At 46.4% G+C, this 27,499-nt stretch overlaps 1 protein-coding gene across 1 annotated transcript in view; it reads right to left on the bottom strand.

Annotated features, from left to right (window-relative positions):
* LOC125945372 (uncharacterized) overlaps window positions 1-19,615 on the bottom strand; it is a 22,350-nt gene extending 2,735 nt beyond the window's left edge. Inside the window, exons 1-3 of the mRNA XM_049667121.1 lie at window positions 19,483-19,615; window positions 16,408-16,593; window positions 6,908-7,027 (exon numbers count right to left, since the gene is read on the bottom strand). Of these exons, the coding sequence (XP_049523078.1) occupies window positions 6,908-7,027; window positions 16,408-16,551 (264 nt within the window). The 5' untranslated portion in view covers window positions 16,552-16,593; window positions 19,483-19,615. The remainder of the gene's footprint in view (window positions 1-6,907; window positions 7,028-16,407; window positions 16,594-19,482) is intronic.
* Between the last annotated feature and the right edge of the window lie 7,884 nt (window positions 19,616-27,499).

Genomic DNA, 27,499 nt, shown 5'->3' with positions numbered 1-27,499 from the left:
CCCGCTGTTGCTCGAAAGACACATCTGCATCGCCCGGGGCCTTGTTCGAATACAGAATAAGTGCTCGCAAGTTTTGTTGACAAACTTCAGCCATGAGTATCAGCACGTCCCTGAAGGTACATCTGTGGCCTTTCTGAACGACATTGCTGACTTCTCCGACGTCGGCCCGTTACAAGTGACCTCACCGGATGCACCAACTCACGCCAGCCTGAGTACCCGCGTTCACATTAATGCTGACTTAGAAGATGTACAGAAGGATCAGCTACTGGGCCTAGTGACAGAATTCTCTGGCTGTTGTTCCACAGAATCTAAAGTCCAGCGCACCTCCATTACGCAACACCGGATAGTTACAGAGGAGTCGGCGCGGCCTGTTCGTCAGCACCCGTACCGCGTGTCATCTGTGGAGCGGGAGGCGATTAAGCATCAAGTTGAAGAAATGCTCAATGATGACGTCATCCAGCCATCGAAAAGTCCGTGGGCGTCGCCTGTCGTACTATTAAAAAAAAAAGACAACACGCTCCGCTTCTGCGTTGACTACAGACCGCTTAACCGAATCACCAAACGCGACGTTTACCCCCTGCCACGGATCGATGACGCTTTGGACCGTCTGCGTCATGCTGAGTTTACTTCGTTAGACCTAAAGTCAGGGTACTGGCAAATCGAAGTGGACGAGCGTGACCGTGAAAAAACCGCCTTCGTGACTCCCGTCGGGCTATACGAATTTAAAGTCGTGCCTTTCGGTCTCTGTTCCGCTCCTGCTACGTTTCAACGAATGATGGACACTGTACTCGTCAGACTGAAGTGGCAGACGTGTATAGTGTACCTAGACGAGGTTGTTGTGTTTTCCAGCACGTTCGATGAACATCTCACCCGGCTACGAAGTGTCCTTACCGCAATACGCAAAGCAAACCTCACCATCAAGCCCGAAAAATGTTACTTTGGCTTCCAGCAACTCAAGTTTTTAGGCCACGTGGTCAGCTCCCAAGGAGTACGACCAGACCCAGAAAAGCTCGCTGCCGTTGCCGAGTTTCCTCACCCTAAAGACAAGAAGGCTGTTCAGCGGTTCCCGGGCCTCTGCGCTTACTACCGTCGTTTCGTTGAAGGCTTCTCGAGGATTGCTGAATCTCTCACGAGACTGACGCGACAAGATGTGCCCTTTGCGTGGACGGAAGACCAAGAGCACGCCTTCACCGAATGGCGCAAACGCCTTCAATCCACTCCAGTGCTGGCGCATTTTGATGACACCGCGGCAACTGAAATTCACACAGACGCAAGCAACGTAGGACTCGGGGCTATTCTGGTTCAATTGCAAGACGGCGCAGAACGTGTAATTGCGTACGCGAGCCGTAGTCTTACAAAAGCAGAAGCTACCACCGAAAAATAATGTTTAGCAGTCGTGTGGGCCATCAGCAAGTTCCGACCTTACTTATACGGCCGGCCATTTCGAGCGATCAGTGACCACCATTCGCTCTGCTGGCTTGCCAATCTACGAGACCCGTCAGGTCGCCTCGCTTGTTGGAGCCTCCGCCTCCAGGAATACGACATGACTGTTGTCTACAGATCGGGCCGAAAGCATAGTGACGCTGACTGCTTGTCACGTTCTCCTATTCCCTTGACATCCTCCGACTTGGAGCTAGATTTGCCGTTTCTTGGTGTCGTCGACGTGGTGCGCATGGCTGACTACCAACGTGCAGACTCTGAACTGCTTCCAGTCATCCGATATCTCGAGGGAGCTGACGTTGTTGTCCCACGCCCACTTTCACGAGGATTGACATCGTACTGCCTGCGGAACGATGTCCTGTACAAGAAAAATTTCGAGAACAGCCAAGAAACGTTCCTTCTCGTCGTTCCGACGGCGCTGCGCGAGGAAATTTTACAGGCGTGTCACGACGATCTCTATATGCCGGCCACTTAGGCTTCGCGAGGACATTAGCGCGCATACGGCAGAAATACCATTGGCCACACCTATTTTCGTCGGTTCAGCGCTATGTGAGAACGTGCCGTGACTGTCAGAGGCGTAAAGTCCCACCCGTCAAGCCTGCCGGCCTCCTTCAGCCTTTGGATCCGCCTCCGGTGCCATTCCAGCAAGTGGGAATGGACCTTCTGGGTCCGTTCCCCACGTCTTCCTTGCAAAACAAGTGAATAATCGTGGCAACCGATTATTTAACTCGCTATGCGGAGATAAAAGCTGTGCCGCGGGGAACTGCTGCGGAAGTCGCCAGCTTCTTCGTCCACAACATCGTGCTTCGTCACGGTGCACCCGCTGTGCTCATTACTGATCGCGGTGCAGCGTTTACAGCGGAGTAGTTGCAACAAGTCATCACGCTGACGCATACCAACCACCGAAGGACCACAGCCTATCATCCCCAGACTAACGGCTTAACAGAGCGCCTGAACAGAACATTGGCCGACATGCTATCCATGTACATTGATGTGGAACACAAGACACGGGATGAAATTTTGCCATACGTGACGTTTGCTTACAACAACGCTGTGCAGAAGACCACCGAGTTTACACCATTCGAGTTCGTTCACGGACGTCGCGTTACAACCCCCTTAGATGCCATGCTCCCGGTACACCACGGGACCACAAGGAATGACACCACTGAAGAGTTCGTCGAGAAAGCAGACGAAGCCCGTCACCTTGCTCGGAATCACATCCGCACCCAGCAGAATACCAATGCCTGCCGTTACAATCGGACCTGACGGAACGTCCAGTACTCACCAGGTGACCGCGTGTGGGTGTGGACACCTATCCGACACCGTGTGCTCTCGCAGAAATTGTTGCGCCGCTATTTCGGCCCCTACGAAGTTGTACGCCGCCTCAGTGACGAGGCGGCGTACAACTATGAGGTGGTGCCTCAAAGCTCTGATCCTAGTTCGAACCGACGCCGTCCCCGTGCTGGAGTCGTCCACGTAGTTCGGATGAAGCCGTACTACGCATGCGAGGGATAAGCAACCCTCACAAACCGCTTCAGCATTGTGTACATTCCTGTATGTTTTTTTTTCTTTCCATGTTGCCATTCTTGCCCATATTGCTCGCCCGCTGCCCTTGAAGCGACCGGGTCGGTCGCCTTTGAGAGGGGAGCAATGACGAGAAATAAGTTGGCCCGTGGTGACACTGGCCCCTTTAGGCGAGAACGACGAAGTTCGTGGTTGCGCGCGCACTCTCCGAGGTCCAGCCATTATTAAAGGCTGACGTGTTTTTTACCTATCTGTTGCTGGTCAACTATTCTAGCTGTACTAGCTGGGTGACAATATATCATATTTAAATGTACTCATATTGTATGCAATAAAGAAGAGATTGAGTGATAGCAGAACTTAAAACACAGACATCTTTATGACAATATTACCTTTATTATGCGATTCCGTTGAAGGAACAGGTGCTCTTCATGTACACAAAGAAAAACAAACACTGGTTTCGATTGAAATAGTGATAATGTGCGATTGCTAATATTCAATATCTATCCACAGAAAGCTGCAAACGCGTGAATTTATATAAAAAACATAACATGAAAACTTGTCTGATCAAGAACCATAACAAGGTTACGTTAACTTCTGACAAAATCAGAAAGATGGCGAGAAGACTTCGCAGTCGCAGGCTTGGAGTTGGTGCGTGACGAGTCATTTCAGCTGCAAGCAGCGATCGACAAACGTTGCCTTCGGGTTTCGACCGCTGCTCTCTCTTCTCAGAAACTCTCGGAACTCCTGCACCAGCAGCAGCCGTGACCCGTTGGGGGCCCAGTTGTCCCCCGGACACTGAAAAATGGGGTGGCGAAATTCGGCCTCCAGGCTGTACGCGCTGATGCCGATCTTCGAGCTGCCGTAGTAGCGCCAGGCGTCACAAATCTGCAGTTGTATAATATACCGGACAACAGTTAACCAAGTGTCGGCGGGTTGTTGCATCACGAGACAAATTTTAGGATCGCCTAGGGTATAACCGCTTGGTGCAGGTTACTCGAGGAGTTTTTAAAATCATTGCGCAAGAATTGGGAGTAAATATTTAGCAAAATTACATTACATTGGGTAACTTTAGAAACTCATTGTATGGACCATGCCGCGAGTGATGAAGTGAAGACGGTGAGTTCTCCAAGCGCCTACCTAGAAGAAATTGTGAAACTACAACAAATTCGTAGTTTGTACGAATTGTGGTAGTTGTGCGTGCGGTTGTGACGAATGCGTGCTCACAATGTATCTGTCCTGGGTACGTGGGCGCTCAGGCCGTTGCATCCCTCGCACAGCGTGTGCTGTGAGTGTAATCGACATTATGGGAAACACTGTTCCGCCACCTAGCGGTAGCACAGTACCGCCACATATTGGCCACGGCCTCTCAGACACGTCAAACGGCAGTTGGAAAAGGGCGCTGTCTTTCAGTTTCAGCGTACCAGATGTATGTTTTCTCGTATATTCGTATTCGTGTGTAGCTTGTAGTTTACGCATTTTCTCACGCAATTTACTCATAGAGAAACATACTTTGGTAAAGAGCGGTCACTCGAGCCGTTTCGCGGCCGAGCAAGTAAGGGTCTGACCACCCGCCAGACGGCGTAGCGATGTCCGCTTCCACTTCACCTCAAAGGTAGACAGCTTATCATACATCCACTGGGTTACGTCCACGCGTCCCGTTTCCATAGAGACGTTGATGCTGCACCGGTCATGTACTGCTGGTGACGGCCACCACACCGCGCATTTCAACGCGTCGCCTCGCCTCTGCGGTAAGGTGTTTTCTTGTGTATGCGGAAATAATTTTGCTGCTTCTTGTGTTAAGAACATTGTTAGCAAGACGTTTTTTATGCTGGGTGAGCGTATTTTGCACGTGTGTACATAATATGAGCCGTGGCGTGCGTTGACCGTGCAGCCACCCATTTGTTTTTGCAACCGTCTTTTGCGGAACAGAATGTGCATTACTTCCAACGCATAATTAAAATTCACTGGCAACATGTTCGATTTATAGCGCAGAATTTGTTATCTGTAAATCACCCGTATCATCACACAAACGTTTTATTCGGCGCGGCTCGAGCGCTTTGTGAAGCCTGTTTACCTCACTGTATATGCATATTGCATACGCCTGGGCTGGTTCGCAAGAGCCATTTTTACTTGATGCATTCCTTGTGTTGGCTAAAGCATTCTTGTTGTGGGCTGTGTTCTTGATCTCTGTGTTTGCCTTTATCAAGTGTGTGTTCAAGTATTTTTTCTGTGCAAAGCCCAATGTAAACAAGAAAAAATAAACTTTTTTGTATGAGACCACTGCTTCCTATATTGTGTGCAACTCAGAAAAGCTGCTCAAGGACGCAAAAAAAATTGCAATCAAAACAGCTGTGATCGCAATATTTTTCCAATGTGCGGGAGCTAATTCAGCCTTGCTTAGGCTCTCCAAGAAGCTTGGCGGTCTTTCCCGTAAAAAGGTTGTGAACCGCGAACCTATTACGTCTGTGTGTACGACACGCTTACAAATGAAATATTAAAGCTCTTGCGCTCCGCTATAGACGACGTAGTTGAGCATTTTAATAGCCAAAGGTAAACCAGAATTGAAAGCGGAAACCAAAACACAGCTACACCATGCGTCCAAAATCTCGGAAGACAAAATTAGCAGTCTGACCAGCCGCTCGGTGCGCTGGCGGCACTCGAGTTGCTCGGCCGCAGGGCCCTACGGGAGTGTCCGCTCTTTACCTACATGTTTCTCTATGATTTACTTTTAAACATTAATTTTGTTCAATAAGGCACTTGCCCTTGGCGGAGGGCCTAGAAGAATGATGAGGCATGCTGTACTTCCGCACACGTGCGCAAGCTCGCGACGTACGTCGCTTATGGTGGTGGTGCTTGTGTAACGTCGGTTGTGCTTGTCTAGCGCCCGCACCAGCTTCGCTGTAGAGTCGACCGATTATTTAACGGTACCGCGCGAGCGTCGATTGGCCAATCTAATGGAACGAAGCGACGAGAGCAGCAATTGAGTAGCGCATGCGCACGAAGTTCGCTCGAAGCGCAAGTTTCGTCTGCTACGCTCTTCCCACCGTCACGACAGAGCCCCTGGCACGATTATTTCGGTGCAAGCTTCCCGGCTTACTGGAGATAGCCGGAGCGTGTGCCCTTGGCTAGCGTCATTTTTATTAGTCTTCTTGCTCTACTGCGCATGCACAAGAAGATAATGAAGAAAACGTGCAAAGCCGCAACGCAACTGTATCGTAGGTGCAAGAAGGAGTAGTGCAAGAGGGGATTATCGACTTTTCGATCTAGTTTCAAACGTGCTGCATCAACTACTTCTCTTTTTTTGCGCGCTTTGTCTGTATACCTTATACGGTGCATATGGACTACAGCAGCGTATGTTATACAAAAGGACGCGTCCGGGTTCACGCGCACTTGCTGTCTACGATAAGCAGGCAAGTTTCCACTGAGTTATTCGCAACAGGGGCGGTGTCGTAACTGCGGGCAGAGCCTAGCAGTCGGAAATTGCGCTTCGAGTGAACTTTCTGCGCATGCGCTACTCTTGCTGATCTCGTCGCTTCGCGCCGTTAGGAGGCGCTGACCGGTAGGCCAGTCAATGCTCGCGTGGTGCTATTGGTGCACATCCACTTTCGGATGTACAATGCTCGCGCGGTGCATTTGGTGTACATCCACTTTCACAGGGTGGAATGGGGGCGGATTTTGTTTTGTGTCAGCGCCTTCCACCAAAAAAGCAAGTAAAGGGACAGCTTGCAAGAGCTGACGTGGGGCATCCACAATGTGTTGTCTTCAGATCGTCCTCCATTCTTCGGGGCCACTGACAAGCAGAGCATACTCCATTGATACGCGAGGAGAAAATGCTCCCGGATAGAAGCAAAGGGGCAAACCGCTGCGGCATAGCATATCTTTGAGGCTAGCAACAAGTAAATTGTGTACAGACAAAACAGAAAGGCGGAGTCCTAGAACTCACTTTGAATTGGAGTGACTCCTTTGTGTCGAAAGTATTCAGAAAGTTCTTTTTCTTGTCAAGTGCGTAGCTTGTTTTGTAGTGGTCTTGATAGTGCCACGTTGTCGGACCAGTGGCGCACAGCTATAAGAAAGAGCAAACAGGTGAGGGTAGCTGTTCGGTCTTCCTGGCATGGCATGTTCTACTTTGTTATAGCGCAGGTAGAAAGACGAGCACGCAGAAAAGCAAATTATCGGTGTGTGTTGTCTAGTGCGCCCTTCTGAGAGTCCGTAGTTCTGCCTACGCTACTACGAAATAGAGGAGGAGACACAGGTTGTGGGCTCCCTTCTTTGATGCCTACTGGTAAGAAACGTTCATCCATGGCCCATATCTTCCTGGCAGTCATTTCCCATTGTATCGCATGCCACGTTTAGCACTTCTGAAAGCTAATTTGCAAGCAATTGGGTAAAATATTTATGCCGGTTATAAAGTGAGATACGTGCGGGACTGTATGAAAGCAGTTTGATCATACAACATTCAACGCGACGACAATTTTATCTACAACCCTTGTCTCCACATACAACAAAAACCAACCGTGACGTGCATGTAGAATGCCGCCAGACGACATGAAAATTGTGAATGCAGCATGAACATGGCCACCTCAAGAAACGCCGTGATATTTCCATCTGGATCTTGAGACAAAGAAAATCAGTTTTTGCCGTAGGAAAAAAAAATGAAGACGGTACATTGTACACGAATATTGAGATGCAGCTTTTGGTATCTGCAAACGGGCTGTCTGAAGAAAAAAAAGTATGTTTTTGCTTACTTCATATACTGAACCGGTGCCAAAAGCGAGGTGTCTTTGGTTCTTACGAGAATATAGCTTTTCTTTTCAGGCCAACAGCGTTACTCTATCTGGCATATTGATGCTGCGGTAGGAGTTCATACCTTATTGCATAACTTTGCATTTCGTATAGCAAGGTTAATGTTTCAGAATGCGCTCTCTATACGCCTAGACGAGAACTTTTGAGAGTAATTCCTGGTTAAAGCCGTAGGCAAGTAAGTATGGTGTAACGGAGAGCTGTAATCACATGCACTTATGCGGTTCTTGTGGTCTCACAGAAGTATACGAGCTTCTGCAATATAAAAAGCAGCTCTTAGTTGATGCCTTAGCTATAGGATACCGCTCTTGCTTCTTCAAAGTTAAAAAAAAGCCCTCTGGCGTCGAACACAATTGTTTCTCATAAATTCTATGACTTAAGAGAGAACACGAGGAATCCCTGAAAGCAAATGACTAATTGCTAACATTTGACTGATAGCATTTTCCTTATTTCTTTAAAACACCCCTTGCCATCTCACGTTGGTTGAATTTCTCAGTGAGTCACTCGTTCTCGAAATGTGCAGCATAGTACCCCCGCGTTTCACGAAGTCTGCTGAAATAAAAGGGCGTTCCACCTGCGTCCTCAAGTCCGTGCGTGGTGACGGCTAACATTACCGGGAATAATTCTGTGCACACATACACCGATACCAAAGAAAGTGAATTGGGGGATAGTTGCCGGGCTAGGCTACTTGGTAAAGTACCATACGCAGAATTGATTACCCAAATTGGTTCGCTTCCAATCGAACCCATTTTTGTTTCCTTTTCTCATTATTCGTACTTGGAATTAAAGATCGCAGTTAAATCCGCCATATCGTTTCTCTTACGCCATTTTTTTCCGTATGAAACTAATCAGATAAAGAAGGATTTTTTTCGGAAGCGTAGCCCTTCGCGTACGACTTAGGTCATCAATTTAGCTTTTGCAAATGTTAACCCGCCCGTGTACCGAAAGAATTGCAAGTGTGATAAGTCTCCTCTGAACACCACCAAGCGTAGGGCTGTAAACAAGGTATTCCGATTCTCTGTACTGCGAAGAGGCCGAATATTGTAGCAATCTGGGTGCAGGACAAGAAACTCGCCAAACAGTTGAGTTATATAGCGAAGCTGTCAGTGCGCGTAAAGCGTTCGGAACAGCTGCGAGAAAATTTTCCCGGTGCCTTGGGAGAACTGAGAGAGTTTAGGGAGGTAATTGGGAAGCATGTTAAAAGTGATATGAACACAGCAACAAGTGTGTGGGTAAATCAAGGTTATACGAAAATGACTAAACATACAAAAACTCGTTTGGTTCACCACAGGCCGTTGTTTAAAGCATAAAACTGAGGATGTAACGATAATTCAGTCACCATTTTTATAGCTCATCAAGAAGTGTGCAGCGTTAAACTTTTGTGGTCCATTACACTTAACCCCCCATTTCTATGAACTGGGATCTCAACGTGACGTAGAACTCATTCGGGACAGCGGGTAACATAGCGAATATTCACTGTATTGCGCTTTCGAGCACTTGTTGAAGGAAGTTTTTAGAAATGCTGTACATTATTGACATGCATTGAACATCGCGAATGCATTGGTGATGATGTTTTCCCCGTTTTCCCAAAATTTGATCGCAATGACAGTCATAGAGGAGATTGGACAAAATGTTTTCTCGTTCATAACACACTTAGCGCTCCAGAGCGCTTGCAGACGTAATTACTGCAAATGCTGCTGGTGACCTATGCACAATAAACTTCCGAAAATATATCACTAATAACCAAATACCATAACCATCAAGGTTAGGATGAAAATGGCCTGGAAATGGGTGACGAGTAATTATTTCGAACTATACTAAGTAGGACACAACCGCTCACATTTGCTCACATGACTCTCATAAATATCCTCTATTGCCATAGAATACGAACACAGTGTCACGTTTTCTGAGAACCATTCTGTGTTTCTGGGCACTATTACGGATAACGACCGTATAACGCTTTGAAGCGCTTGCATAAACATTATTTTCGAAGTTCGTATTCAATTCAACTTTGCTGAAATTTGCGCACACATCACAGATAAGCTTTTCACCTATTTGTACAAAAATTAACATTGCGACACTCCTGTTCAGTTTTCGGAAGATATTAGTGTAATCTTCGCATGCAGTTTGCGAATTTCTCTTGTGATGATGATTGCATTTTATTGGCGCAAGGGCATCTAAGGCCAAAGAGCGCCAGGACATGTGTCTTGATTTAGCAAAATGATGAGTTAAAGACTGATTTAAAATAGAGGCGGTATAGAGGCCTACGAAGAAGATCGATCTATTGTATTAGTGAGTGAATTGTAAAATAATTACTACAATAAATACAAGGACATAAGGCCTTAAATGCAGTGACTACAGATACAGATGGAAACTATTGTGCATAGTACGAGTCTCTCGCTGTACAATTCTTGCTTGCGCAAGAAATGCAAGGGCTCAGACATACTTTTGTGCATCAGACCATACCTCACCTGTGAGGCACAATCTGACGGTTAGGATGGAATGAGATGATGCCTAGAAAATTGACTTGCGCAAGATAATTAAGCACTCTTTTAAATTTAAGAAGTGCGTCATCTGATAGGAACATCGAGGGATGGGGTGGTATTTGGTATTTGTAAAGTTCCTTAAAATTAGCCACTCTCTCTCTCGGTGAAGTTCAGGACATTGAATGAGGACATGTAGGACTGTTAGGTTCTCACTGCCGCGTGTGCACGTCGGAGGTCAATTCCAGTCAACAGGTATTTATGTGTCCCATAACTGTGTCCTATTCTGAGTCGTGCCAAGGCGACTTCGGTGTGTCTATCAAGCTTCAGGGGGGAAAATTTGGTTAGTTGCGGTTTAAGCAGATGCAGCTTATTTTCAGCTTAGTCCCATTCAGCTTGCCAATGATTACAGAGCACCTTTCGTACCACAGGTTTCAGGTCTACACCAGCTAACCAGCCTACATCAATTGTGTCCCGATGAGCTGCTTCTCCAGCATTTTTGTCCGCCATTTCATTGCCTGCGATCCCAGAGTGACCTGGCACCCAGCATACGAGAAGAGCAAGGTTTAGTTTATACGCTACTTGTATGTGTTTAAGGAGCTTGTTTATTACAGGGTTTCGGCTTGCTTTGCCACAGGACAGGGCTGTGACAACGCTTAAAGAATCTGTGTATATTATATATAGAGAGATAATTTATTTGAAGGAAGGCAGAGAGGTCGGCCTGAGCTAGCATGCTCTAGCCTGCTACTCTGCACAGGGAGAGGGGGGAACGGAACAAACTTTTGTATCTTGTGCTGTACTATGTGCTCAACAGTGATCAGAATACCGTACACTTTCGCTGTAAAGATGCTGCTATGGTTATGCAAGGTTTTAGAGTTGGAGAAGTTTGGGCCATGGGCTGCACATGATACTGAAGTAGCAGACTTTGAAGCATCATCAAAAAATGCCATATATCTATACTTGTCTTCAACGGCCAAGAAATGTTGCTGGATGAGGGCACTTGGACAACTCTATTTTGTTAAGTTCTTTAAAGGACAAATCACAGGTGACTGGACATTGCTCCCAAGGTGGGATGAGTTCAGCGTAGTCAGTTTCCTGTAGATCTGTGAAAACTATTGCAAGTTTTCCCGCAACCGACCTCACTGCTAACGGGAACGGCGGGGCGTGTGAAGGCCGGTTTAAATACTACTGATTTGTGGACTGATCACTTATGAGTGCTTTGTATGGATGTTGTTTTAGTGAGACGATTCTTATTGCATAGGTGATTCCAAGATATGTACGCTGATAATCCAGTAGCCACTGATCCGACTCTGCATAGAGACTTTGGACAGAGCTGGTACGAAAGGCACCAAGTGCTAGGCGGATACCCAAGTGATAGACAGGATGGAGTAGCTCAAGTGTTGTCTTTGAAGCTGACTGGTAAACAATACATCCATAGTCTATGCGTGAGAACACAAGACTTTTAATAAGAGATAGGAGACAATACCTATCTGTTCCCCACGAATGGTGAGATAGAATCTTTAAAAGGTTCATAGTTTTAAGGCATTTCAGCTTCAACTGTTTTATATGTTGAATAAAGGTAAGCTTAGCATCAAAGATTACACGCAAAAATTTTTGTTCTTTCGCAACGATCAGGCTTTTCCCGTTCATCGAAATGCATGGGTCAGGACATACCCCTCTTCGTCTGGAGAAAAGCACACAAGTAGTCTTTTCTGCATTGAATCGGAACCCATTTTCATCTGCCCATTTGGCTAGCCGATTAACACTTAACCGTATTTGCCGTTCACATATGGACAGGTTGCAAGATTTAAAGCTGATTTGGATGTCGTCCACATAGAATAAGATATCGTGGGTGGTATAACAGAGCGGAGCGAGTTAATTTTAATTATAAAAAGTGTGCAACTTAGCACTCCTCCCTGTGGTACACCGTTTTCCTGAACAAACGTGTGCGATAGTACACTGCCAATTCTTACGCGGAACTTCCTTTCGGATAGGTACTTTTGCAGAATGTTCAGCATACTACCACAAATTCCATAGGACGAAAGGTCTTGCAGAATACCGTATCGCCAGGCAGTATCATATGCCTTAATTCTCAAGATGAAAGAATACAGATAGACAGTATTGGCTGTGTACAAATGCATCACGTATATATGACTCAAGGAGAACAAGATTATCGGTTGTAGACCTCGCTCTTCGAAAGCCAGATTGGTGAGGGTCCAATATACCATTATATTCCAAAAGTAGACAAGGCGGCGGTTAATAATTTTTTCAAATACCTTAAGTAAACAGCTAGTGAGTGTAATTGGTCTGTAACTGTTAACTAAGAAAGGGTCTTTGCCATGTTTGAGTATTGGTAAGACTATTGCCTATTTCCAAGATGAAGGTATATGACCAGTTGCGAAAATCTTATTGTAAAGACCTAAAATACAGTTGAGGGTCTCATCAGGCAGATTGTTTATTATTATTGCGATAGCAATTATATGGACACTCCAAAGCAGATTTCTGCCGTCGGCGTCGCCGTCGCCGTGAGGTTCCGTATGACGTCAATGGAGATGAAATCGTCGCCGCGCGCCGAACGCTGTATGTGCGAGTGAAAGGGCGCGAGGGACGCGCGCTTTCACGGGGAGTGAACGCACGGCGGAGAACAAACGCGCGTTCTGCGCCGTGCTCCCTTAAGGGCTGCAGAAGTAGGCGTCTCTTTCCTCCTTTACAATCACCATATATGTAGAGCAAACGTGCCTTCTTCCGACGCGCGAAAGGCGTTGGGGGGGGGGGGGAGGGAGGCAACGTTTAGCTGCGGTACCAAGTGCCTATTTATATCACAGGTTCCGGCAACAGTCACCAACCCCACACGCATTTTGTGCGAACGCGGGCAAAACGCCGACGGCGTCGACAACAGTTCTGCGTGTTGCCGGTGCTGCTGCATGTCGAAGTTTATACAGCTGATAAAGCTACTATCATTACTCCGTATAGCTCTCTACAAATTTGCTATCGCAATTGATGCTTCGCCTTTCAGGGGAAACTGCGACTTTTTCATATGTTATTCTGTCAGAACCTTGAGCTGAGCTGCCACAAGAGCCTAGGGCAAGCTTGAGTTCATGGAATGTTAATGGTTTGTTGTAACCTTCTGATGACGACTTGCTTGGACGCAGAGGAATATTTTCAGCTAATCTTTTATGGTGTAAGAACTTTTCGGTATAATTTTCTGAGCTTGATACCCTCTCAAAGTGCTCACCGAGAGTGTTTGCTTGGACTTCTATTGTATCACCAGAGCCAGTGACGAGAGGAAAAGAATTTGGGCGTGTCCTTTTAGTTTACGTACTCTATTATATACTTTGCTCGCATCCGTGTATGAGTTTATTGAGGATACGTAACGTGTCCAGCTTTCTCTTTTGGATATTAGGCGGATACGGCGACCATTCGCTTTGCATCGCTTAAAATTTATTAGATTTTCTGTTGTTGGGTAGCGTGAAAATCTGCTGCATGCTTTGTTCTGGTGTTTCTTTGCAATTTCACATTCTTTGTTAAACCACGGTTTTGGATTGACTTTATCTGTGCACGACTCAGGTATGCAGTTTTGAGCAGAACAGAGGATATGTTCAGTGATGTAGCTGGTCAGTTCCTCTACACCTAGGTGGTCCACATTTTCCAGGCACAGTGTACATAGGTTTCTAAATTTCGACCAATCTGCACTATGAAGTCTCCATTTTTTGGGGTAAGCTGGTCCATCGTGCCACTTTGTTGTTTCTAGGAGGGTGGGGAAATGATCGCTCCCATATGGATTACTAATAACTTTCCATTCAAGGTATGGAAGAAGTGATGCTGACCCTATGGCTAAATCTATACATGAGTATGTGTTGTGTGTAGAACTGTAAAAAGTTGGCTCTGCCTTGTTAAACAGACAGGCTCCAGATGAAAGAAGGAATTTTTCTATTGCCCGTCCTCTCGCGTCACATCTTGAGTCACCCCAGAATGCGCTGTGAGAATTAAAATCCTCGATTACTATATAGGGTTCGGGAAGCTGGTCAATCAGCTTTTCAAGTTCTGCTGTATCAAACCGTTCATCAGGTGATATATATATATATATATATATATATATATATATATATATGGAGCAAACAGTTATACGTTGATTGAACAATATAGCTTGAAGAGCCACTGCCTCGAATGAAGTCTGGAGCGAAACATGCTGGCATGCTACTGACTTTTGGGCTATAATTGCAACACCGCCTGAAGAAGAATTACCATTACTTCGATCTTTACGGAAAAGTATGTATTGCCTTAAGAAGTTCTTGTGTGTGGACTTTAAATGTGTTTCTTGAACACAGAACAGTCGTGGCTGATATTCCTTCAGTAGATCTTTGACATCATCTAGATTGTGAAATAGGCCCCTGGCATTCCACTGAATTATTTGTGTAGCCATATTGGGGGAGGAGTTGTGTTGTCTGTGTTCAAGAGCACGCTGTAAGGATCAATAAATATGTATATAAGGACGGTAACCATTTAGGTTACCGGTCCGTTTCCCGGCGCAGTTACAGGAAGTTTATGCTTCTTAGCATGCTCCAGAGAGCGCTGTTATTTTGGCCTCGATGACGCCGGGGTTCTTGGATCGACCTCCATAACCTTCTCTGAGGCACTGGAGGATCGAGAACTAGGCAGCTGAAACTCGCGTCTCAGGCCGTGGAGTTCGGTTTAGCTTTAGAACCTGCGGAACCGAGTTCTGCAGGCCCACCTTCGATGATGATGATGGAGCAGCACTTGCTACTGCCTTCAGGAGGGCGGGCGGAGTGATTACCGGACCACTGACGGTGATCGCGGTAGACTCCCGAGGCATTTGTGACGCTGCCCCCCGTCGCACCACCTCGGAAAAGCTGGTGTGATGTAAGTATGAAAGGCGTTTCCTTGCTTCGTGAAATGTTATATTTTCTTTGACCTTCAATGCAACGATTTCTTTTTCTTTCTTCCATTTAGGGCACGTCCTAGAGTAGGCTGGATGGCTTCCATCACAGTTCTTCTTCTTTCTTCTTTCTGGGGTTTTACGTGCCAAAACCAGTTCTGATTATGAGGCACGCCGTAGTGGAGGGCTCCGGATTAATTTTGACCACCTGGGGTTCTTTAACGTGCACTACAACGAAAGCGCACGGGCGTTTTTTTTTTTTGCATTTCGCCTCCATCGAAATGCGGCCGCCGCGGCCGGGATTCGATCCCGCGATCTCGTGCTCAGCAGCGCAACACCTTAGCTGACTAAGCCAACGCGGCGGGTGGCCATCACATTTGACACATTGTGGAGATGAGTCGCAAGTGTCTGATGGATGATCATTCGAGCTGCATTTCGCGCAAGTCTGCCTTCCTCGACAAGTCTGAGATCCGTGCCCATACCTCTGGCGCTTAAAGCACCGTCGAGGATTTGGGATTTACGGCCTCACACGTACTTTTGTGTAGCCTGCTTCTAGTGTACTAGGGAGCACACTGGTTCCAATTTCTCTTGTGGAGCTCTGGGACGCTTGAATAAGCAATTTGCTCTGTTTTTGTGTGGAGGAAGGGGGGGGGGGTTGAGAAAGTTTCGAGAAATATAGCCTATGCAAAGCAAGATAATAAACGACATGTCTTGTAATAAAGCACACAAAGTACATAATTTAAGCACTTTAATTAACCTACGCACGTTTCAGATCGTAACATGTGCTCTTCAAAAATATATAAATATATGTGCTCTTCAAAAATATAATTTCTACATTTGGCTCTCCCAAGGCAACGGAGAAAATTTGTAAGCAGTTCACATAAAACCTCTACAGAAGCGAACAGGAGGTTGTGAATTTTCTCTTATCTGCTAACTACAACAGACTCTTGAAATTTTACCTGCACATATTCCCTAACAAGCCCTATACCTTCTATAAAGGTAAACTCGATGAATAATTTGCTCGTCCCAGTACATCGTGAAAACACGTTTTCAAGTACATGCTAAAATACATGCTTTTCGAGCACTTTCATTCGAACTAACAGCGTCGTTGTAAAATATTGCTCGAGCTGTGGAAAGACTCATCAGTGAAAGCTATGGCTGTCAGTTCGGCAAGTCACTTCATTGAGTCTCAAAACACATGCGTGGAAAAGCTATTAATTCAAAGAGGTTCTCACGCTCGCGAAAAAAATGTGTACTACTTACTATTGCAAGTGGCAGGCGCATATATGAACCTGAAGAAGTGCATGTTGTGTATAGCTGTTTATCCGGTGGCGCACCCAAGTTACGTGGCCCGTGCTGAAACTGCATGGACTCCATTTCAATGGAGACGCTGTATGAAGTGTTCATGCCTTTAGCCTGAAGACACTTCGCGCTTTCAGTGGCGTTCCGCTGGAAGAGAAGAGATGCATCAGTTACAGTTAGTGGGTGTTCATTGAGGCATGTCTTAAATTTTGGGGCCCCCATACGGTCGCCCTAACGTTACATGTTCGAATCATCATCATCATCCTATATTTATTTGAATACGGTCGCCCTGACTTTACATGTTCGAATCATCATCATCATCATCATCATCATCATCATCATCATCATCACCCCATATTTATGTCCACTACAGGACGAACGCCTGTCCCTGTGATCTCCAATTACCCCTGTCTTGCACTAGCTAATTCCAACTTGCGCCTGAAAATTTCCCAACTTCATCCCCCCACCTAATTTTCTGCCGTCCTCGACTGCGCTTCCCTTCTCTTGGTATTCATTCTGTAACTGTAATGGTCCACCGGTTGTCCATCCTACGCATTACATGGCCTGACCAGCTCCATTTTTTCCGCTTATTATCAACTAGAATATCGGTTATCCCCATTTGTTCTCTGATCCACACCACTCTCTTCCTATCTCTTAACATTAGGCCTAACATTTTTTGTTCCATCGCTCTTTGTGCAGTCCTTAACCTGTTCTCGAGCTTCTTTGTTAACCTCCAAGTGAGCACTGGTAGAATGCAATGATTTTACACTTTTCTTTTCAACAACAGTGGTAAGCTCTCAGTCAGAATTTGGTAATGCCTGCCATGTGAACTCCAACCCAATTTTATTCTTCTGTAAATTTCTTTCTCATTATCAGGGTCCCCTGTGAGTAATTGACCTAGATAAACGTGCTCCTTTACAGACTCTATAGAGGCTGACTGGCGATCCTGAATGTTTGTTTCCTTTGCCACGCAATTGAACATTATCTTTGTCTTCTGCATATTAATCTTTAACCCCCCTCTTACAGTTTCTCGGTTAAGGTCCTCAGTCATTTGCTCTAATTAGTCCATAATGTTGAAAAAATTAAATTATGGGGTTTTACGTGCCAAAACCAGTTCTGATTATGAGGCACGCCGTAGTGGGGGACTCCGGAAATTTGGACCACCTGGGGTTCTTTAACGTGCACCTAAATCTAAGTACACGGCTGTTTTCGCATTTCGCCCCCATCGAAATGCGGCCGCCGTGGCCGGGATTCGATCCCGCGACCTCGTGCTCAGCAGCCCAACACCATAGCCACTGAGCAACCACGGCGGGTCGTCCCTAATGTTGCTGAATAGCACAATGTCACCTGCAAACCGAAGGTTCCTCAGATATTCGACGCTGATCCTCACTCCTAATCCTTCCCAGTCAAGAGCTTGAATACTTCTTCTAAGCATGCAGTGACTATCATTGGAAAGATTGTGTCTCTTTGCCTGACGCCTTTCTTGATAGGTATCTTTCTGCTTTTCTTGTGGAGAACCAAGGTAGCTGTGGAATCCTTGTAGATATTTGCTAAGATATTCACGTATGCCTCCTGTACTCCTTGATTGCGCAATGCCTCTATGACTGCTGGTATCTCTACGGAATCAAATGCTTTCTCATAATCTATGTTCGAATACCGGCTCCTAATTACAAGCAAACGATGGGTGAGCCACGGCTTCCCCCCCCGCTCTTTTGTGTTTCTGACTTCTGACTTGATTCCATGTGGACACTGTGGAGACCGTTGTTCGGCTTAAGGTTCAGAAAGAAGCTATACGAGGTACCCAATTGTCGTATGTTCAAGGCACCGTAAACGAGCTCATGTCCGAGCGATACCTAATGTTACCGACAGGTGAGAGGAAACAATTGTACACATTTCGTGGAGTCCCGGAGATATCTCTCTTCGCTTGAGCTCGCAGTCGGGCTAGCAGTCGACTGAACACAGTTGCGGCGGGTGCGGTCGCAAGAGAGAGGTGGCAGTGTCCCACAACCGGTGAGAAAACTACCCGCTGGACTGTCGGGTAGTGCATAAAACTACCCGACAGCGGGTAGGGCAGCGGGTGGCGTAGAAAACTGCACGCTGTGTGAAAGACCGGCCGTCGCTCCGTCCCACAGCGGGTTGAACACGGATACGCTTAGGCTTTCACGCACGGCGGCCAACGCCCGCACAAAGGCAGCGGCGCGAGCTTCAGTCCCACCAAATTTCGCTTAGGCATTCCATAACTTTCTTCGAAAAACGGATTCGACAGCTTGCTCAAGTGCGCAAGAAGTAGAAAGCGTAACAGGAACGACTGGCATATGGTTATTATTTTGCGACAAAACACATGCACTACATAACATGAAGTGGAATGTGTGAGGACTGTAGGGGCAACAGAAGAAGCTGCAACAGATGCCACTGATATTTTGAATATTTTTTTGCTTCACATATACGCAGCTTCAATGGCGTGAAAAGAAAGAGATGTTACTTATACAAATTCGCCCCAAGTTTATTGCCTACCAAAGGCTTCGAAGGTGTCCCTAGCTTTTGTTATGCTGCTTCAGACGAGCATGCAAACGAGTTCAGATTGCGACACACACCTCCCTTCGTCAAGATGCCCGACAGAGCGTGTCTGTCAACTCTTTCTTTAAACTTTTGCACCACGTTTCCTCATTCGGTTGTTCCTACAGCGATCGATTTGTTCCGTTACTAGCGTATTTTAGAAGATAATAAGTAAGACCAACTTGGGGTGGAGGGGGGCGCCTTGGTTTGATGGTGAGTGAGACATTCAACGAGTTTCTTACCCTTGTGTCTGTGGACGCTTCCTCATCGTTTCGTACGCACTTTCAAAGAAACAAGTTCAGCAAAAATATGCTTGGCATTTCGTACTATAGGCATATTTTCGCAAAGCAAGCTACATGTGAGGAACAACTGCTAGACATACAAATATCATGCAAACGAAAACGATAATTTTGCCTCGACCCAAGGCCTATGAAAAGAGAGCAGTTTTAAAGCACTCCCAATGCCCACAGGCATTCTTACCAAGGTATGACCGTGCCCCAGGTTGTTATTTTCTTGGCGCGGATCAATGTAGTTGTTGGCTGGCAGTACAACACACGGCCTAACGTTGCCGTAAGATATTTGTCCCAACAGGATTACATGTGCAGGAAGGAATATCGTTCTGTAAATGCAGTACAAAAGTACATATATTGCAGGTCATTAGCGTAGCAGTATTACGAACTCTAAATTTGGCCGCCATGTCTTCACGTAGCCGCAGCAACAGAACCCGTGTTCTTATGTTTAAGTGCATGTTAAAGAACGCCAGGTGGTCCAAAATATTCCGGAGTCCCCGCGACGGTGTGCCTCATAATCAGATCGTTGTTTTGGCACGTAAAGCCCCAAATAATAAGAAGAACAACAAGAAGAAGTCTAATTTTCTTCCAGGAAAGTGTAAAGTACACCACTTGGGAAAAAAGAAAGAAAGCTAGCTTGAATTGACCCTATTGCTAGCGTTAAGCTTCTGAGGCCGAATTAACAAAGTTTTTCTTTCGTAAGTACTCTCTGCCATTGGCCAACCGCATTCGCTAATATGTCCAGCATCAGGATTGGCTCAAATTTTCTCCTAAGAAGAATTTTGTCGTAAGAAGGTTTTGTGAATCCGGACCCTGGTGGTTATCTGTCACCAATAGTTCAAGAGACTAAATCAATTTCGAAATCAATTCAGATTTGTGTAAGTCTATTTGCTATACCTTTTGATATAAAGTCGCAGTTTCGCCCGAAAGGCGAAGCATCAATTGCGATAGCAAACTAGCAGAGAGATATACGGAGTAAGGATAGTAGTTTTATTCGACTGTATAAACTTGGACACATTCGCTTACTAACTGAATTACCAACCATGGTGTCAGCGCGCACAAGCAAACATGAATAGTTCCCACTTGAAGACCGCTGACAACCGCTGTCAAAACGCCGGCGTGAGCAAGCGCGATAGCAGCAGCGAGCGAAGGTTCGTGCGGTCTATCGCTTCAATGGAAAATGAGCGGCGAAAGCACAGAGCAAAGAAAGCGATGGCTTTCAGATGGCTTTCAAGATAGCAGATGGCTATCTTGCCACCTTGCAGATGGCTTTCAAGATACGGTGCGGGCTACCGATCGCATGCAGCGTAAACTTCAAGTACGCAGTTGCGGGCAGAGCAGAAGCCACACCCCTCCCTCCCGCACTGCATTCCCATCCTTACTGAGTCACTAGTTTCACTTGCTCCGTTGGTGCCGCAGCACAGCGTCGCCCCCCTCCTTCCCTTCCATTCCCCCACGGCCTTTCGCGCGACGGTCGCGTTTGCTCTGCGCCATGCGTTCGCTCTCCGTAAAAGCGCGCGTCTTTCGCGCGCCTTCACTCGTACATACAGCATACGGCGAGCGGCGACGATATTATAACCGTTGGACTTTATCCGGAACTTCACGGCGACGGCGACGACAATGGCGATGGCAGAATTCCGCTTGGAATGTCTATATAATTGCTATCGCAATAAAAATATTATTATCAGCAAGAATAATTAGGGTGCGCTGTACCAGCCTCAATGGAATACTTGAAACGCCTCATTCGTGATACAGTGGGCGTATGGGCAATAGAGCACATGAATGACGTAAACAAATACACAAATTGCATTTATTTACTCATTAAAAAGGTTAGATGTCAAACTTATGTTAGAGATAGTGTGGAGTCTTACAATGAAATTTTGCAGTCGTGCTCACTTCCTATTCATAGTGGGCCCGTTTGTTTTGCGGAGGGTGTTCGGATAGTAGGGTGAAAAAAAATCGCAGTTTCACCTGAAAGGTGAAGCATCAATTGCGATAGCAAATTTGAAGAGAGCTATACGGAGTAATGATAGCAGATTTATCAGCTGTATAAACTTGGACATGCAGCAGCACCGGCAACACGCAGAACTGTTGTCGACGCCGTCGGCGTTTTGCCCGCGTTCGCTCAAAATGCGTGCGGTGTTGGTGACTGTTGCCGGAGCCTCTGATATAAATAGGCACTTGGAGCCGCAGCTAAACGTCGCCTCCCTTCCCTCCCCCTCCCCCCCCCCACGGCCTTTCGTGCGTCGGAAGAAGGCACGTTTGCTCTACATATATGGTGATTGTAGAGGAGGAAACAGACGCCTACTTCTGCAGCCCTTAAGGGAGCACAGAGCAGAACGCGCGCTTGTTCGCCGTGCGTTCACTCCCCGTGAAAGCGCGCGTCCCTCGCGCCCTTTCACTCGCACATACAGCGTTCGGCGCGCGGCGACGATTTCATCTCCATTGACGTCATACGGAACCTCACGGCGACGGCGACGGCGACGGCAGAAATCTGCTTTTGAGTGTCCATATAATTGCTATCGCAATAAAAATGACCCCTTCCTTTTTACCGGTGGCACTGATTAGTGTCGCTTGGACCCGGGACACTCGCAGATGGTTGGAGATCCTGTGAGTGCCCTAATCTCGTGCGCTTGCGCTCTCTTTGGAGACGGACAGGTTTCGGAGTGTTCAAGGCGGTTGGATATTCTTCTGTCTTGCTGCCCGAGTATTTTCACACCATTTCTGAATCATACGTGTGGAACGCGCGGAGGTCATAGCGAAGCACGCCTAATATCTGCAACAAATTGCACACTCGTTGGCCTGATGGATATCTTGATGAGTATCATCATATATGCGTTCATATGCATTCATGTATGAGAGCATCTTCATTCCTTAGTAGAGGTAGGCGATTGTGGGGCCACGTAGTTTGGGTGGCGTCATTTTCTTTGTAAATTGTCATCTACCTAAAGAAATTAAATTATTCGAAAATAAGGGCGTATAAGCGGAAGGAAACGGATGTCCTTATTTAGGGTACATGCACTAAAACGCATAGGACTGTCAGGAAGAGGTAAATATTTGTAAAGAACTGTTAGAACGAGAACGTGGCACATTCTCAATGAGGATAGTCTTTATAAATTTATAATATGTACGGCTTTACCGAAGTGCACTGTATATGGTTGAGTTGCAATTAAATAGCAGGCATAGTAAACGTTACTAGGAGCAGCACCTCCTGTATTTTTCAATGCCAGCCAGATGCGGCCGATTCAACGGTTCACCACCCTCTCCGATCGCTCTTTCCTACTCTCCCCCATATGCTAGCGTTCACGCCTGCTTTACGGTCATGGGGGAGAGTACCCTCTGGGTGGCGCCTCACGACGGAAATCGGAGGAAGTAATCGTGACAGAGGCATGAAGCGTCTACCGCATCTCCTCCGGAACACCAGCGGCGCGCGCTCAGTGGCTCAGACGCAAGCGTGACACAGGCAGTCGTACCTAAAGCCCCTATATAGGGACTTTAGTCGATGATGATGATGATGATGATGATTTATTGGCATCCCCTTTGAAACGGGGTGGCGACAAATAGTCACCTAGCCTGCTTGATTCGTCACGAAAACGGCGCGAAACTTGCTTTCGCGCGCCTTTAGTTTCTCCTGCTCGCCATGAGCAGTCCAAGTGGTGATCGCCCTGCCGCTCCGAACGTGTGTTTCCCAAGTTTTTCCATCCTTTCGTAGGAATCTGAGATTCGTTCTCCGTGAAAATGCCTTGCTGCTGCGCGTTTCAATGCAGCAGCAGGCCAGAGAAAGGGCAAGCCTTATTTTATATCCCCCGAGGTGAACGGAATGTCGTGCGTCGGAAGCAGTGGCTCCATAACATAGGGAGAAGGGATTTCGCCCCTTCTAAGCACGCCGTTCTTTGCGAGGTGAGTGTTGCAGCTTTCCTCATATTTGTGGATGAAGTTGCATGGAGATTTTAATGCTGTTCGCATAGCCGGACTCTTCGTTCAGTTTAATACAGAGCACCGATAACTGTGCATATAGTTTTTTTTTAAGTGAGTCGGCTGAAATTTTCGTTGACTCGTCGAGCCGTGACAAAGCTTTTTGTGTTTTCGCGCGTGCGTTAGTTTTCAAATGTATCTGAGTTAATCTGTCTCATATTTTGTAGTTGATGACCCCTGCGTGTGTCTATTTACAGTTTGATTATCCTGTACTGTGCGTGCTTGACCTGTACGTGTACATGTATGTTGTGCGCGCCGATCCTTGCGCCTGATAGTCCAAGGAACTATTTTACTTATTGTGCTTCTCTGTATCTTTGCAAGAGGCCCAACCCATGTCTCCAATGCACTGCCTCATTTGTCGTATTACCGTGTGCTCCCAAAGCCAACCGGTACTGATCTTATGGTTGCGAAGGCATGAACCCGCAATATATAGGTAGCATATAAGTGGTATTTGCGAATGTTATTCGCGCTGCACTCATTAAGTACAACACGCGCTTTCCAGATTCCACGCATCTCACCTCATAAACTTTATCTTGCCCCACAGCTCTGTGTTAATTATCAAGTGCCAGTCTTAGCAGTTTCCGCTTCAGCCCTTTTTTTTGAGAGAGAGGAGATTAGGTTGCTTGGAATGTAATTCTTTCCTTCGTTTATGTGTACGCCGAGGTACTTATATTGCTTCACTATGGGTATTACTTGCTGTTGAATTGACACCACGAAGTTACTCGTGTGTTCATTAAAGATCATAATCCCTGATTTCTCTGTGCTAAACTTAAGGCCTAGATTTGTCGCTGCGTTCCCACAGATATTCGCAAGTATCTGTAAATCTTTTTTATTGTCCGCTAGTAGCACAATGTCGTCTGCGTACATCAATCCAGGGACCTTTTGTTGCACCATTTGTCCATTACGCATGTAGGATAAATCAAAACTGAATTCGCTGTTTTCCAGTCGTCTTTCTATGCCCTTGACGTAAAGCGTGAACAACAATGGTGACAGAGGGCATCCTTGCTTCAATCCTTGGTGAATTCCCACCAAGTCGTACCCTCTGGGCAGCGCCACATCGCGGCAACCCAATGAACTAAGGCGCACCGACGGCTCCCATTGCGGAGCGAGCGATTGCAGCGGCATTGAAAAAAATAGAGGAGGCGCTGCTAGTAGGAATAACAAGTCAAAGGCTTAGCGGTATTTATGTATGAAATGATTTCGCGTTTACACAATAAACTTACTGAAAGTCCTGTGAAACTTGGTCACACAACGTAGGCATGAAAAATATACCCAACATCGCGTGAGCTTGGATCGTGGTTTGTTGCTTTTGGTAGTCGTCCATTTTCTGCAAGATATAAATTCGGGTTGAAGTGAGACGATCAAACACAGCAAGCACCAACTTGTGTTCTAATAGCTGTTTGCTCTACAAGCAAAAAAAAAAGAGAGAAAACTGTGAAATATGTAACATTCTTTTGAAGGGAGATACGATTCACATCATATTTGAAAACAAATATGTCATAGCCCGAAATATTTGGCGAGACGTAAACAACAGGTAAATTTGTGACTCATGATTTCGCTGTTGCCTATTTTAGGTCTACCAATCGCTAGTAAATGTTCAGTCGTACGGTAGATGCAAGACCTCTGCACCACAGAGGACGGCTCTGCTTTTGCAAAACAGCGTTTCACTTTGTAATTCAGTCAATAGGACCTCTGCGACGTATTCAAAAGGCAGCCAGATTCAGAAATGCTTTGTGTACAAACATTTAATGGCTCTTGTGGCCGGGAGGCAATTGTACTAGGTAGTCTGTTTTCATGTGACCCGTAAATTTAATCTGATAATATAGAAGCCTGGTGATAATGCTACAAAAAATAGTCTTGTCTTAAGGCACTTAGGAGAAATCAAAGGTTGAGCTCAAAACAAATCAAGTTTTTGTGTACGACAGCTTAGAAGAAAAATCGATAAAAATTTTGATAGGTTTACTACAAAATCAATCTCCTCCTTAGAAAAACCGTCAATAGCACTTCAAGGTACATGACCTATAACAACAGAGATCAAGAGAGTACGACAATGACTGCCAGAATTTCATTTTTTAAGCTGCAAGCGACTAATTGCCACTTAGTGGGCACGAAGCTTCCGCTTGTCCATATTTGATATCGTGAATAGATGAGGTCGCTTCAAGATAGCTATAATTCTTATATATAAATGCAAAATCCATGCAAGGAAGCAGAATTGATTAGGGGTGGCGCGAATATTTGAAACATTCGAGTAACCGTAGTTGAACGTTGTCATATTTCATTCAGTCTTTCAATTTTATATTCAATTATTGTTACTGCGAATATTTTATTGCGTTGCCATTCTTAGGGTTTCCGACGGCTATGTGTCTATGTATCTGTGTATATTTGTATCTAGGGGTTTTCCCGCTGACATGAATCACTGTAGATGCAGTAGGTACCGCTGTCCAAGGAAACATATTGACGCCGATTTGGAGCACTGGGTATGCGCCAGTCAGTCCGTGCTGGTTTACCATGAAATTATTTGATGCCGACTTAGCTCACCCGGTATCTGCCAGTAGGTGTGTGCCACTTTTTAATGAGCGTCATTGACCACAACTTTGGTAACTAGGTATGTGCAGCTGGTAATCTGCAACTGTACAATGACGGAAAAGATCCTTTGAAGTTGTGCGATGGTGGGCGGAATCAAACCCACGTCACAAGGGTTCCTCAAGGAGAGCAACCTGACGCATCAGCAGGCTGTGCCAGAAATGCACTGGGTATGTGCCGCATTTCAATCAACGCATTTCAATGGACACTGAGTGTATGTCGCTCTTAATATTAGTGATGATACTGCGACGTCCTTATGATAGGAAACGTTCAGATGTAAGGGCGCCCTTGAGTAGACTCAAGGCGCCCTTGTGTCGTTCCTCTCGAAGGTACTCAAACGGAACGGCAGAGAGAGGGTCTTAATCACCAGCGCAATCCAAAGTGATGCCTTTTAGGAAGGAGAGTCTTCTCAGGTGTTGTGTTCATTGCGGCGAGAAGCGCGGAATCATTGTCGATTCTAAGTAGGGCTGGTGCAATGGCTATCCCTTTTGTAAAACAACGCTCAGAAGGTACATTGACACATTGCCATGGTCAACGCTGTCGGTCGTGATCGCAAGAATTTGTTGACAGCCTGGATGTAGTTCGGTATCTTCTGCAGCTAGCAGACGAATTGGCTTGTAGTTTTCATCGCGGAGCAAATAGTCGGTGTCGGTCATATGTGCGACAGCTTGCGGACAACACATAGCAGCAGAAGCAATGAAATCCCATCCTGAAATGAGCTGTTGGGAGTAGGGCGACAGCACAGCAAACTGCACTTGGTGGACGATGTCATCGATCAATGCACGCACAGTACAAAGCGCGGAAGGTCGGATAGTGTTCTCTTGAGCTTGCAACCAGCGTGGGTCTATCGTAAGGAGTCGTAACTTGCATGAGACGCGTACACATATCAGCATGAATAACAGATAAAGTCGCACAGGTGTCCACAAAAGCTTCAACTTGCACTCGTTTAACCAACAAATACATTATACTACGAGAGCGCGCTGGAGGAATTGTGGTCCTGTCAGTAAATGCAGTTTTCCTCCGAAAGCTGCATTACTTAGCTTTCCGGGCAACGGTCAGAGGTGAGTGAGGCGGGCCGAAGCGGCGACGAGGAGCGGAGGAATGACGAAGAGTGAGCGGCATGTGGTGGCGCTGTAACCATTCAGTAGAGAGGTTTAGCTTGTCCGGTAATCGGGTAAACGCGGGCAGTCCGGGCGTTGGGGCGTGTTAGCGGAACCGTAAACGTGAGCGGCCTGTGTGGTGCTGCCACCTGGTGGCGCAGAGCTGAAACTGACAAAAACAGCTAATATTGCAGTAACCAAGTGTATTCTACATCGCTGCTGGTGTAAATTTTCGGTAGCAACACGATTACGCCACTGCAGAAAATTTACACCAGCAGCGATGTAGAATACACTTGGTTACTGCAATATTAGCTGTTTTTGTCAGTTTCAGCTCTGCGCCACCAGGTGGCAGCACCACACAGGCCGCTCACGTTTACGGTTCCGCTAACACGCCCCAACGCCCGGACTGCCCGCGTTTACCCGATTGCCGGACAAGCTAAACCTCTCTAGTGTCTCGGTCGTTGCGGGCGGAGATGTGGAACGGTGCGCAGCGGAAGCGTAGCACCGGCTTTGATAAGAGGCCCCAGCAGAAAATGCCACAGTTTCGCC

The sequence above is a fragment of the Dermacentor silvarum genome, chromosome 5 (genome assembly GCF_013339745.2).
Source record: "Dermacentor silvarum isolate Dsil-2018 chromosome 5, BIME_Dsil_1.4, whole genome shotgun sequence".
NCBI lineage: Eukaryota > Metazoa > Arthropoda > Arachnida > Ixodida > Ixodidae > Dermacentor > Dermacentor silvarum.
The sequence above is the reverse complement of the archived record's forward strand: the minus strand, read 5'-3'. Positions and strand labels throughout refer to the sequence as shown.